The sequence below is a fragment of the Eublepharis macularius genome, chromosome 13 (genome assembly GCF_028583425.1).
Source record: "Eublepharis macularius isolate TG4126 chromosome 13, MPM_Emac_v1.0, whole genome shotgun sequence".
In the NCBI taxonomy this organism is placed as follows: domain Eukaryota; kingdom Metazoa; phylum Chordata; class Lepidosauria; order Squamata; family Eublepharidae; genus Eublepharis; species Eublepharis macularius.
Genome location: NC_072802.1, coordinates 67,435,799 through 67,448,341, shown reverse-complemented (window position 1 = coordinate 67,448,341; position 12,543 = coordinate 67,435,799). Strand labels below are relative to the sequence as shown.

The 12,543-nt window shown below is 46.6% G+C and overlaps 1 protein-coding gene across 1 annotated transcript in view; it reads left to right on the top strand.

The window, feature by feature from the left end:
• AACS (acetoacetyl-CoA synthetase) overlaps positions 1 to 11,810 on the top strand; it is a 58,941-nt gene extending 47,131 nt beyond the window's left edge. Inside the window, exons 15-18 of the mRNA XM_054996346.1 lie at positions 627 to 696; positions 3,425 to 3,483; positions 7,382 to 7,584; positions 11,560 to 11,810. Coding sequence (XP_054852321.1) covers positions 627 to 696; positions 3,425 to 3,483; positions 7,382 to 7,584; positions 11,560 to 11,697 — 470 coding nt within the window. The 3' untranslated portion in view covers positions 11,698 to 11,810. The remainder of the gene's footprint in view (positions 1 to 626; positions 697 to 3,424; positions 3,484 to 7,381; positions 7,585 to 11,559) is intronic.
• The last annotated feature ends 733 nt before the right edge of the window (positions 11,811 to 12,543 follow it).

Genomic DNA, 12,543 nt, shown 5'->3' with positions numbered 1-12,543 from the left:
AAATTGGTTTGGTTCTGGGGTATTACTGGAAAGGGAATGGCGGCCAAGATATTGAAGGTAGCCTTTCTGTTTGCAAAATGAACTGCAGCCCTTGTTGAGTTGTAGGGTTTTTTCATGCTTTAATTTGAAGTGTCTGACAAGCACCAGTTTTTAAGGTTTGGATGGTGTGAATGTAACTGAATGGGTTAAATTGCAGTTGATTAAAAAAGACCCTTGGTCCCTTAACAGTCCTAACCAAAAGGAGATGTGTGGCACAGTAAAGGCTAGCGGGTTTATTGTTGCATAAAGTTTCTGTGGACCAGAGCCCATTTCGTCAGACAGAAGTACGCTTCAGTCTGTGAAAGCTTATGGCACCGTAAGTCTGCTAGCCTTTAAAGTACCAGACTTTGTTTTTGTATACATTTTGCTGTAACACGTCTGCCCCTCTGGAATTTCACTGCCTGGCCAATGCTTGTCTCTTTTTAGATGGCAACACGCTGTGTTTCATATGCTTTGTAAATTGCTTCAGGTGCTTTTAGCAGAGAGATAAATAGTCAAGCGTGCCTGCGACTCCAGGTTTTGACTGTTCGTAAATGGCTTAGTTTGACCTCTTGCATGTGTCTCTTTTTGGTTGTGGGGGGAAACAGGCGTTTGGTCCCATGGAGACTACTGCAAAATCAATCCCAAGACGGGAGGCATCGTCATGCTCGGGCGCAGGTAAGCGAGCGCTTTGGCCCAACCCGAATGCAAGGGATGCTGTGTGGGAAGATAGAAGACTGGTTTGCTGTGCAAAAGTTGGCAGGGAATTGGTGGGGTGGTTCTGTTGCCAGCTGGTTCCACTTGGCTAAAGAGAGACATTCATAGCCTTCTTATTTCTTGTACATCTCATGGCCCCCACGAGACTGGAATGAGGGGGCTGCAGTACAAGGCTCCCCCCCAACCCCGATGAGTTAAAGTCGACCCTAGTTGAAGTGATGGGGAGATGCTGGGAGCTTCAGCTGTAGCAGTACTAGAAAATGTTGACTTTTTATTGGACAAAGTAAAGGGGAATAGATCCTTAGTAGAACTGGTACAACTCCCTCCATGAAGGATCTATAGAAAGCATATACATGAATTACTAGTAATGAATAGAACAGTATGTAAACTGTTGACTTAATGCCATTGTACATGATATTCAAATGTAACAAATGTAACAAGACTCAATACGCTTATCTTGAATCCCACCTGCTAGTACGCAAGTATCTTGAGTACACGACATTAATTCAACAGATTATATGTACTGCTTTATTCCTTATAGGTAATAAGCATGTATAGTTTCTCTGGCTCCTTTTTGGGGAGGTTAACTTTACTAAAGCCGTTGTAACCTATGTATCATATCACAGACGTGACTACAAAATGTGAGATTGTATGGAATTACGGGTGAATCTCCTGGGCTCTGCGTTCCTATTCCTTACTTTTGCCAGGACTTTTTCATTCTTAGAGTCGTAAGCTTCGCCAGCAGTGAAGTGCAAAAAAATAAGTCACCTGTCTGTGCAATTAATTTAAAGGCTTCCGAAGCAGATGTTTGACTTGGAAATGATGCGCGGCACAAAGATATTGTTGAAAACGGCCACAAATGGAATTAACTGTACAATGTACAAAATTGCCTTCGGTGGCAGATTTTGAGGGTGATCTCCGCCTGCTGTGCTGGCCCAGGGGCCAGAGGAGTTGATCATTCTTATTCTCCCTTGGGCCTCTTTAAAAATAGCCCAGCAAGCCATGCGTGGTGCTTCCCAAACCTTTACAAGATCATTTCTTCTCACAAGAAGCCCGACGGATCACCGTTTCTGGCCTCTTGTTACCAGCCTGGGGCAGTCAAAATGGCAGCCCGACTCGGAGAGGGAAGTAATGTGTGTTGAGTTGGCTGTATGTTCTCTGTATGGCTTGTCTTATTATTTTGAAAGACTGCTGGGGCAGCTAAGAGGGGAGGAGGGTTATCTTTGTGGTTGTTGGGTCATACCTCCTGCTGCCTCAGGTGGCGAAATGCCTTTAAGCAGGGCTTTTTTTCAGCTGGAACGTGGTGGAATGGAGTTCCGGAACCTCTTGAAAATGGTCACATGGCCGGTGGCCCCGCCCCCTGATCTCCAGACAGAGGGGAGTTTAGATTGCCCTCTGCTGGAGGGCAATCTCAACTCCCCTCTGTCTGGACAATCAGGGGGCGGGGCCACCGGCCATGTGACCATTTTCTCCAAGGGCAACCCACGGAGTTCCACCACCTCTTTTCCCAGAAAAAAAGCCCTGCCTTTAAGTTGCCGCTGGATGTTCCATGTGAGGCTTCTGCGCATTCTCCCTGATAACATCAGGCAGCTCCATTCATAACGTGCAATCTGCATACGGGACAGTTTCTTGCCTCCCCTCTCCACCAGTTTGGCTTGGAGGACAGGTGACCTGAAGAAGTCTCCATAGTTGTTAATGGGCAGTGGGGCAGGAGGCTTCACGTGGGGCTGCCATTGTTGGCTGCAGACCCTGTTTTGAATATCCAGGTGAACCGCGCCCACATTTGACTAGTAGAAAAGAGCAAGAGTCCAGTAGCGTCTAGAAGACTAACACAATTGGTGGTAGGGTATGAGCTTTCGTGAGCCATAGCTCACTTCTTCAGATACAGAGAAGAGCAAGAGTCCAGTAGTGCCTAGAAGACTAACAGAAATTTGTAGTAGGGTGTGATCTTTCCTGAGCCACAGCTACCCGTCTTGATCTATCTCCACGTTTGACTAGAATGGATGCCCCAGTACCAGCGTAAGAAACCCCGGAACGTAGTTTTGTGAGTGTTTGGCATTGTGCAGGAGCGTGTTCAAGAATACTGAACAATCATGAAACTGCATTTCAGGGTTTCTCATGCTGGTACTGGGACATCCATTCTAGTCAAACATAGGACTTCCTCAGGCCACCTTTACTTAGAAGTAGATCCCACTGTATTCAGTGGGACTTCTTCCTAGGGAAGTTCACATATGATTGCAGCCTGAGAATCATTTCTGCAAGTAGTGGTGCTTTTCTGTGGCTCAAGGAGCTTTCTGTTGAGAAGGAAGTTCTCAAGAGTTCCTCGTGCCAGAGGAAAGCACCACCAGTAGAGGAAACTGATACGTAGGATCCGGCTCTCAGTCTTTCCACTGAACTGCTGTTCCTGTGATCCTGTTTGCAAACTATACCAAATAAACCTATTTCCATCTGCAGCATATGGTTTCCCCCCTAATGTTTAAATATGTATAATACTTTCTAGAAGAATGGCGTCTTGAGGAGTAAAAAAATCTTTTGCAGCTCTGCTAAGGACTGCTTTTTCCCTTGCATATTTAACCAAGGTGGCTTCTTGGGAAACCAGATAAATTACATCAGTTTGTCGCTTTTCAGCAAACCTTGATTATGTTTTAATGATTTGTTTTTTCCCCTCTGCTCTTTGGGTTTTTTGCAGCGATGGTACGTTGAATCCAAGCGGGGTGCGGTTTGGCAGCTCCGAGATCTATAACATCGGTATGCAAATGTATTCACCAACTCTTCCTCTTGTCCCTGTCTAGTTTTGTGTACTAGGTTGGTGTCTTCCAGGAGTGTACAAGTTTCTCCTGCTTTGTTTGCTCAGCCCTGTTAGGTAGTTGAGGCAGAAAGAAGTATGGGGCTTTCAAGCAGAGGCCTTGGCTTCCTTAATCTTTGTCTTCGTCCACATGCCTGCCCCACTCCCCGGTGGCAAGCAGAAAGTAGGCCTTGCCCCTCCAGATTTGTGCATGCCATGGAGGTGCCAGGTGTGAGAGCAGCCCTGGTCCTCCTTTAAGATAGCACACAGAGCTTGCCCTCTGAAGGGAGGGGCGCCTTTTTTCTTCCTAATTCTGAGGGCTGATCACAGCTGCTTCATCATTCATGCTAGGCGGACACGTTTCCTTTTGTTTGTGAGACTGAAAGCTCTACCTTTCCCAAAGGCCTTGGCTTTCCAGTCTCTGGGTTCATTCTGGGGTGTACCCACGCCCAAGTCATGAATTCCAAATGCATTTTAAATAAAAAGGATGTTTATTAACTTGAGTGTTTACGAAAAAGCATAAAGCACTCTCACGCAGGCAACAGACATTAAAACAAGGGAACCTCACGGTTGCTACATAAAATCTGCCTGTCTAAAAACTTGAGAGCTTAACTACCTAAGCATCTCGGTTGGGCATCCATTCATTGTTTATCTCACCCATCCATCAGAATGCGAGCCCTCTTCCGTGCCTTTCGGCTTAGGGAAATGCTGAGGTGATGGATAGCATGTGGCTTTCAACTTCTCTCTGGCACACTGAGCTCGGTCGAAGAAAGCTTAACTCAAGAGAGGAAAGGAACAGAGATGAGTGGGCTGAGAGAGCCATCTTCTTCAGGATCCAGTGCATCACCCGGCAACTCGAGAGCCAATCATGGCTGCGTTTTTAATCAGCGTTTCAGCTGTGTGAAAATCTAGGGTGTGAACATGGAGCCTCTCCGAGAACGGTCTCCCAAGGTCAAATCTTTTGGGAACTCAGAAACTGCTCCTCAGGTGTTACTGATCAGCCCAGCCACCACATATCTGAGCTAGGCCACAGCCTGACCACAATTACAGTTCCGAACCCAAGTTCAGCCATTTTTATCTAAACTTGGCTTTGGACCGACAGTTTCACTACACCCTCCATTACTGAGGGCTAAACTACACAAGATGCCCGACACGTGCCAGGTTCTCTTAAGTTTAGCTGGGTAGTGTAGTCGGCAGCAGGACAGGAGGGAAAAAGTCAGGAGCCTGAAGCTGTGAGGCAGCTAGCAGCAGCAGAAGGAGCTGCCGCCGCCGTCACTAAACTCAACCATCCTTTCTCATAGAGGAGAAGGAGACTCCGTGAGAAGGGATAGTTGAGTCTAGCGGCGGCGAGAGCTCTTTGGCTGCTGCTAGCTGCCTCACTCCTCCCTCTGCTGACTACACTACCTAGATAAACTTGCAAGAACCAGACACGTCGGGCGTCTTGTGTAGTTCAGCCCTGAGTCTGTGTGACACCCCTGGAGCTTTCCTGGATCACAGCTTGCAAATGGCTACACCGAACCTAACACTAGCAAAGGTCATTGCAGAATTCCATCAGAAAATGTTTACCTTTGGCAGACAGGAAAGCCAAAGTCTCCAGATGTAGACGGGGAAGCTGTGGCCTTGCGTTGGAAGGATCTGCTTCATGCCAGTCCTTTGGTCCACAGCTTCCAAGAGGGGCTTTGCACAGCTGGAAGACATATTTATGAACCCTTGTTCTCAAGGGAGGGGTGGCAACTTTTTATTTTAAGAAAAGGGCACAGAACAAAATCCTCACATTGTGGCGTTGCGGGTGCTTTCCGCAAACGTGGCATTTGCGTAGTGAGGCCTGCGCTTTGAGGATTACATGGAACCATCTGGTGTGAACAATCTCCTGGCATTAGGATTTGCTCTTTTCCAAGGGAGACCCACACAGGGGCCTGGCTGTCTTGAGAGGGCCCTTGTCAATAGATTTCCTTGACTGCTCTCTGCTGCCATAACTCTTGTGTGCGCACAAAGAGGTTGTCAGCAAAGCCCATTCAGTCAGTGGAGAATCTGTGGTAACGAAGGGAGGGCAAGAGCGATGGCGTAAAAACAGCGGTCTAGTGAATCGAAGCACTGTTTTTTCCACAGTTGTGCCCCCTGTGTGGGCAGAGGTTCAACTTTAACAGTCCTGGCTTTTCACCCTCTGTGGTGTGGCTGTCCCACCCCTTCTTTAAAAATTTCTTGAAATAGTCTTTTTTTTGTTGTACGGCCTTTTTTCCTCCCTTTGGGGTGGAGTGAGTGGAGGATAAAGAAATACAAGCTGAGTGCTGATTACCCTCCGAATCCACATTTATCCATGACCTGCAGGGAGCCTACATATGATTTCAATTCACTGGATGTATCTCTCACTGGTTCCGCTACTATTAGGGCTCCTAAGGGCTCCTAATTCAAGGTTCAACAGTAAAATCTGCTATCAAAGCAAGTTATAGACTCCCCCCCCCCCCCAAAAAAAAATCCCGAGGGGAAGAATACAAGACTTTCAGGAAGAAAGGCTGGGTTGAGATTTCTCTGAAAAATTCCAGATGAGTTGCAGGGGGTGCAGCAAGGAGATGGTTGGGTAAGATTGCCCTTCCTTGCTCTTCCAACTCCCAGATTTTCCAGGGAGGGGGTCTTTTGGGGAAGAGAGAAGGCCAGTGCCCCTGCAGCCCCATGATATTTTGTCCACATGGAAAGGGAGAAGTGGAAGACTGCCACCTTGATGATTGTGCTCTATAATTTTGATTGTATGTTTTTAATGTTGATTTTAAATTGTAATTGATGCTTGATGTAACCCGCCCTGAGCCCATTCATGGGGAGGGTAGGTTATAAATCGAATAAAACCTAAACAAGATCTGTTTCCCTGTGGGCCTTCCGTGATGAGTTTATACTCTTCGCACACTGTATTTTTATTTAAATCTTTTCACCCTGCTTTTCTTCCGCTCCAGGGGCCTGCTGTGGCTTAAAAAGTACACAAATGAAATAGATTTTTTAAAGTAGACAATCCGACTGGCTGCCATCCTCTCTTGAAATGGGATGAGCTGCCATGTTGATTCTGTGGCCATGGCTCACGTGAGGCCACAGGCCAAGAATTTCTTGGCTTAGATCTCTTAAACTACCTGCACAAATGGCGAGAGAAATGGTCAGTTTAGGATCTCATTCAGCAGCTGAGATGTTCCCATTTCAGACATACATAAAGCTTTAAGAGCGAGTGTCTATAAAAATTGAAAGTTTGAGTTCTGTGTAGGTGAGAGGATAGCAACCCAGCTTTAGTACTACGTAAATGCCGGAGCTGTACAGAGTGCTAAAGTATAACGCGTACTAAAGAAGAGGTGGGATTTCTTGGCTTCTAATACAATTGTTTCATTTTTCATCTTACACTTTTGAGCAGGGACGGCCAGTTTTGATGTCTTTGGAGCTACGCAGTCCATGGGTTGCTGCCCAGAAGCACGAGTTGCCCATCTAACCCAACCCTCTCACAGATGGCTTGGCCATCTGCATGTGGGTGGGTTGGGGTGGCAACGCAGATGTCTGGCCATGGGTCCACTGTTGGAAGAGCAGAGTTGACCCTGTGTTGTCCCAAGAATGTTATCCACACGCATAAAACTCAGAGATAATAGCATGGTATATCACAGCTCCTGGAAACCGTTTTATGTTTCTTGTAAATGAAATTATGATCTGACGGGCTGATTAAAATTCAGTAAAGCTGCAGGGTGGGTGGAAGAAGTCATTCCCAAAGTTGGGTTCAACCCACAGGCCAGCAGTACACTCAACCTTGGTTCGGACTCTGAAGGTGCTATCCAGTCACTATTGATGTTTACTCAGTGTGATTGATAAGTCTAAGCAAATGTTTTATTTTCTCAGTGGAAGCTTTTGAGGAGGTCTCCGATAGCCTTTGCGTCCCGCAATACAGCAAAGATGGCGAAGAAAGAGTCATCCTTTTCCTAAAAATGGCCACCAACCAGGTGTTTAGCCTGGATCTAGTGCGACGGATGAAGGAGGCGATTCGTATGGCACTCTCTGCCAGGCACGTTCCTAGTCTTATTCTGGAAACCGAAGGCATTCCGGTATGTCAGGACAACGCTTTATTTCTTTCTTCTTTCTCTTTCTTTTTTTCTCTCCCTTGTCACCTTGGAATAGTAATTAGGGAGCAGTTGTCATCTCTCTTCAAAGCCCACACAAGCCTGGAAATTTTAGCCTCTCCGTTTTGAAAAAGTGGATTGGAGTTTTATAAATAGTTTGGCTGTGTTGCTTAGCAACTTGTGTGTGTGCCTTTCTCTTGAATAACTATTTCTTTTTATAAAACCCCCTCTTCCCTAACAAATATCTCTCTCTGGTTTATAAATATACATGTGTTCTGTTGATATATCAAGTATTCTTGGGCGTTTTCAATTAAATATAAATGGGATGAATTAATTTTGGCTTTTTGGTATGCCAGAAGCCTGTCTTTATCTGTGTGCTCTGTTCTTGAAAACTAGAGGGAGAAATTCTTCAAGAAGGGAGCCGTCTCCCTTAAACGTTCTAAAACTGTGTGGGGAAGGGCCTTGAAGAAATTATTGTCCGTTGCAGTCCTGCTAAACCTTCGTCAGGGTGAACAACATTGCTCTTGCTTTTCTTATCATGGAAAAAACCAATATCCCTGTTTTTGAAAACCGTGAATAAAATTTCATGTTACATTTTGAGGCATGCCTGCCCCAGTGATTTGAACCAGTTCCCCAAGGAATTCTGGGAACTGTAGTTTTGTGCGTTATGTTAGGTATTTGTACTGGAATTCTTGGCACTTTTGCTTGTAGATTTTTTTTTTTTGGTCAGGGGGAATTAAGTGTTGGCTCAATTCAAATGTCATCCGAAGTTGGGACCAGAGAAAAGTCCAGAGCTCCCAGATATTTATGGGCAACTGAAGTGGACCTAAGCCAGCCTCCTTGGTGAGATTGATTAGCACAGCTAACCAATCCCAAGGAAAGCTGCTTCTCTGATGTCGAAGACTATTTCTACCAATTAGAGAATTGTAATAGGATGGTGGTTAATGTGATTGTCCAGGCATAGTTGGTGTGATTGTCCAAATGTGAGCCGCTCTTACCGAGTGGTAAATTAGGGTGTGTCAAACCACTATCCACAATCAGTTCCTTCTCAAAATCAGTTGGCTTTTTAACTGCGGATGGTTAGGTGGGTGGCCATGTCGCTCTGCAGTAGAACGGTCGGGGAGCTCTGCCTCTTGAAAGCTCTGAAAATCTTGTTGGTGCTGCTGGACACAAATCCGGCTTATGAACTGTGGTTAGCCACAGTCTTAACTATGGTTTTGTGTCTGGCATAAGCATTAATCTCCTGGCTTAGCCTCCAGCAAGTGCAGCACCCTTGCTGCACTGCGGGCTGGGAGGCCGGCCAGGTCTCTGCAGGAGGGGCAAGAGCAAAGGTGCCAAACTCAGGGTTTGAATGATGGTCTGACAGCCAAATCCTGGTTTCGCAAACCTCGTGGCTTGGATCCTCTGGTGCCGTTCCGTCAGCTCAGCAGTTGTTCCTCCTTGCCTTCTGCAGAGGAAGGGAAAGGGGGGGGGGACTCTTGCCAATTCCTTTATGCTGCCGTCTCTCAATTTGGGCTTCAGGGTCAGCGACCCAAAGGACCATGATCCCGGAGGGAAAAGAAGAGTGGGGGGAGTGGGGAAGTTGCCTCCCCCTAGTACCACTCTGCTCACAGGGCTCGGGATCCAAACCTTTAGTTGAAATAGATGAAGGCTTCAGTTAGCCTGAGCTGAGCCCTTGTCTTTAAAATGGGTTTTTTGCAACTGGCAGCTGGTTAACGTTGCTTGCTTCCAAGGAAGGTTTCTAGAGAAGAGTGCCCGGGACCATTTCATTGAAGTCAATTCCGGACTTCCCTTAAAGAAGCGAGCACCGACTTCTGCTCCAGCCAGTCGCTCCCCCTCAATCTGTCGTGATGCTGAAAGAAGAGAGCAAGGGTCTCTGTGTGTTCAGACTCTCTGTTGCGGGATGCAATGAGAGTTATTTTTCTTCGGGCGTCTCCATGAGTAGAAATGTGCAGAGGAAAGGGCTTTGAGGCGTTCGCTGGTAACTTTAGGAATCCTGGCTTAGATCATTAATTAGTTCACACTCTCAGAAGGAATTTAGAACTGAAATCTAATTGCTCTGGAGGTGTAGGTGCACCAATTCCCGCGACCGAAGCTGCATGCCTGCCTTTTTTGGGTGGGGGTGGGTCCCTGTGCCCCCTTGAGCTTCACCTTTGTCCATTTTTTATTTCTGTTCCAGGATGATGATTAGGTTTTTCTTTTAAAAATAGTATTGTGTAGTGGTTAGAGTCAGACCAGGATGGGAAGACTGGAGTACAAGTTCTTGCTCAGTCGTGAATCGCTGCCCATGGGTCTGTCCCTCTCAGCTTACTCTCCCTCACGCTGTTGCGATCGGGTTAGAAGGGAGGAGGAGAGAACCATATATAAAAATGTGACAGAAAATTCAGCCACTTTAAAAAAAAATAATAATGGCGCGGTTAGGAGCCGAGCCTTGTCATTTTTTTTTTTTAATGCCAGGAAGGTGCTTAAATAGCCTTTCAGATTGGCTGTCAGAAGAATTGTTGCCGTGTGAAACATGAGAGTTGAACTGGACTTCTGTTGCAAAGTGCCTGTCTCGAAGCATATCATGGAGTGGGAGAAGGGTGCATAAAGGAGCAGCCCAAAAGATCAGAGCTCCTCTCCCTATGAGGGAAGACGGATGCATTTAGACCTGGAAAAAAGACTGGAAAGAGGGACAGCTGTGCGTGTGATCGAGTGGGGATATTGTGAGAGCTTATTCCTCTTTGGTGATTCAAGAGATCGGGTTTCCCCAGTACAATTGAGAATTGGTCTAGGACAGAGGGAAAGAAGTAATTCTTCAGTCAATGCAAAGTTAACTTGTGGAACTCATTGCTACAAGATTTGGATGATGGCTGCTAGTTTAATTAGATTTGCAAGGGGGGGGAAATGGTAATGAGGCCAGTTTCAGAGGGCAGGCTTATGAAGATCTGTCAGTGATGCTAGCTAAAGTGGAACCTCCACGTGTAGAGGCAGTGCTACCTCTGAATCCTGGGAACACAAAGCAGGGAAGAGCTCTTTGCTTTCCTGCCCTGCTTGCTCGTGCCCAGGGACATCTGGTTCGTTCCTGCTGGGGTGGACCACCTGCTGGGGTGGCCCTTCAGAGTAACTGGTTGATCACTGTGTGAGATGATGTTGGACTAGTTGGACCACTGGTCTGATCCAGCAAGGCTCTTCCATTCTTAAAATAAATAATAAAATACCTTGAAGCCATTTGAGAGGCATTTCAAGAACTGACCAGGTTCTTCAGACATCTTGACACAGGGAGTTCAGTTCCATGGATCTCTTCTTTTAGCTTTCGTCTTGCAAAAGAAGCCTTCCTATGACAAGAAAAACCTTTTGCTAGTGGAGAAGATCTGCAGAATCTGTCCAGGGCTTCTTGCAGGCAGGGCTTGGAGTCTTCCGTTCTTGGAACTTGTTCTTTTAGCCCTGGATCATGTCAGATAGCAGAACAATTCTGACCACTGTACCCATCTTAGGTATTCTCTACACACCTGGGCTGGGGAACGTTTTTAGGGGTGGAGAAATGTTACTTCTGATGAAGGGGCAGCAGGCTCTGACACAGTAACATGCACTCAGGACTCGCCTGAGTAACATGAACTCGGGACTCGCCTGGTGAAAACTGCCTGGAAGTAGGCCGTTTGTCTCGGGGGGAGTACAGCGTCACACCATGCATGCTTAATGTATAGAATTCATTGTAGCCGGAGGTGGTAAAAGCCACAAATAGCTTTCAGAAGGGAAACTTGTGGAGGGTAGGTTTGTGAACTGTCCACTGTAGAAACTCAGCAGAACCTCCAGCCACAGAAACCGTGTACCCTGGAACACTGGCTGCTGGAAAACGTATTGTCGAAGAGGCATTTTAATCTGTTACAAATGCGACTGTGCAATATGCTAGGTCTTGGGTGGAAGCTGCTGACGTGTTGCTTGCCTGCACATCACCGTAGATCTCTTCTCCATTCACAGTACACAATAAATGGAAAGAAAGTCGAAGTGGCTGTCAAACAAATCATCGCCGGGAAGGACGTCGAGCAGCGGGGCATCTTCTCCAATCCAGAGACGCTGGACCTCTACCGAGACATCCCCGAGCTCCAGGACTTCTGAAGCAATCGGCCTTCCCGTCTCCCTCTGTTTGTGTGTGCGCTGTGCGCGTGTGTGAGGTTTTTGTACGATGTATATATGTATATGAATACTGTAAAGGGCAGCCTCTTACTCAAGTGATAGTGTTTTGTTTTTGTAAGGAGAAATGCTGTCCTGTTGCCAAGTGCTTCACGGGAGGGCTTGGGGTGGAAGCTGCTGACCTTCTGCAAGCCTGGAAAGAACTTACTTGCCTCAAGTCTGATATCAGGCATGCGGCCTCTTACGATACGTTCAACACCGCCCCCCCCCCTTCCTGTTTTTAAAACACAGTTGGGCAGGTTACTCAAAATAAGATACGACTACCAACGAGCCTAAAGTGGTTTTCCAGGTGTGTTCTGGCAAACCCTCAAGATCCTGGGAAGTCCTCCACACCTTGGTTCGAAGATCAGCAAATGGTGCACGCCTTTCCCTCCGAACACCTCAACGGTGGTACGTCGTACGTGTGAGAAAGTGTTCTTAGTTCCCTCAGAGAAGGCCAAGGCGCCTAGCTGCTATCTCATGTGAACTGAGGGTGCGTGGTAGACCCCATCCCAGAATCCTTTTCAACATGCAAGCGTGTCGTCGTAGGCCGCTGGTAGAAATCACATCCTGAGGGGAAGAAACGCTAACTGGATGAATGGGTCTCTTTGTTTCTGCGGTGTTTTTACTTGCATTTTTTTTAAATAGACATGTCTGGATCTGAGTTCTAACCTTTTAAAATAAAGCTTTTTATTTAAAAACAAACCCTTTTAGAACCAAGCACAAGTGTTCTTGCGGCTGTTCCAAGGAACTGTTCGCTGCTCTAACATGAAGATTTTGCCCCTTGACTAG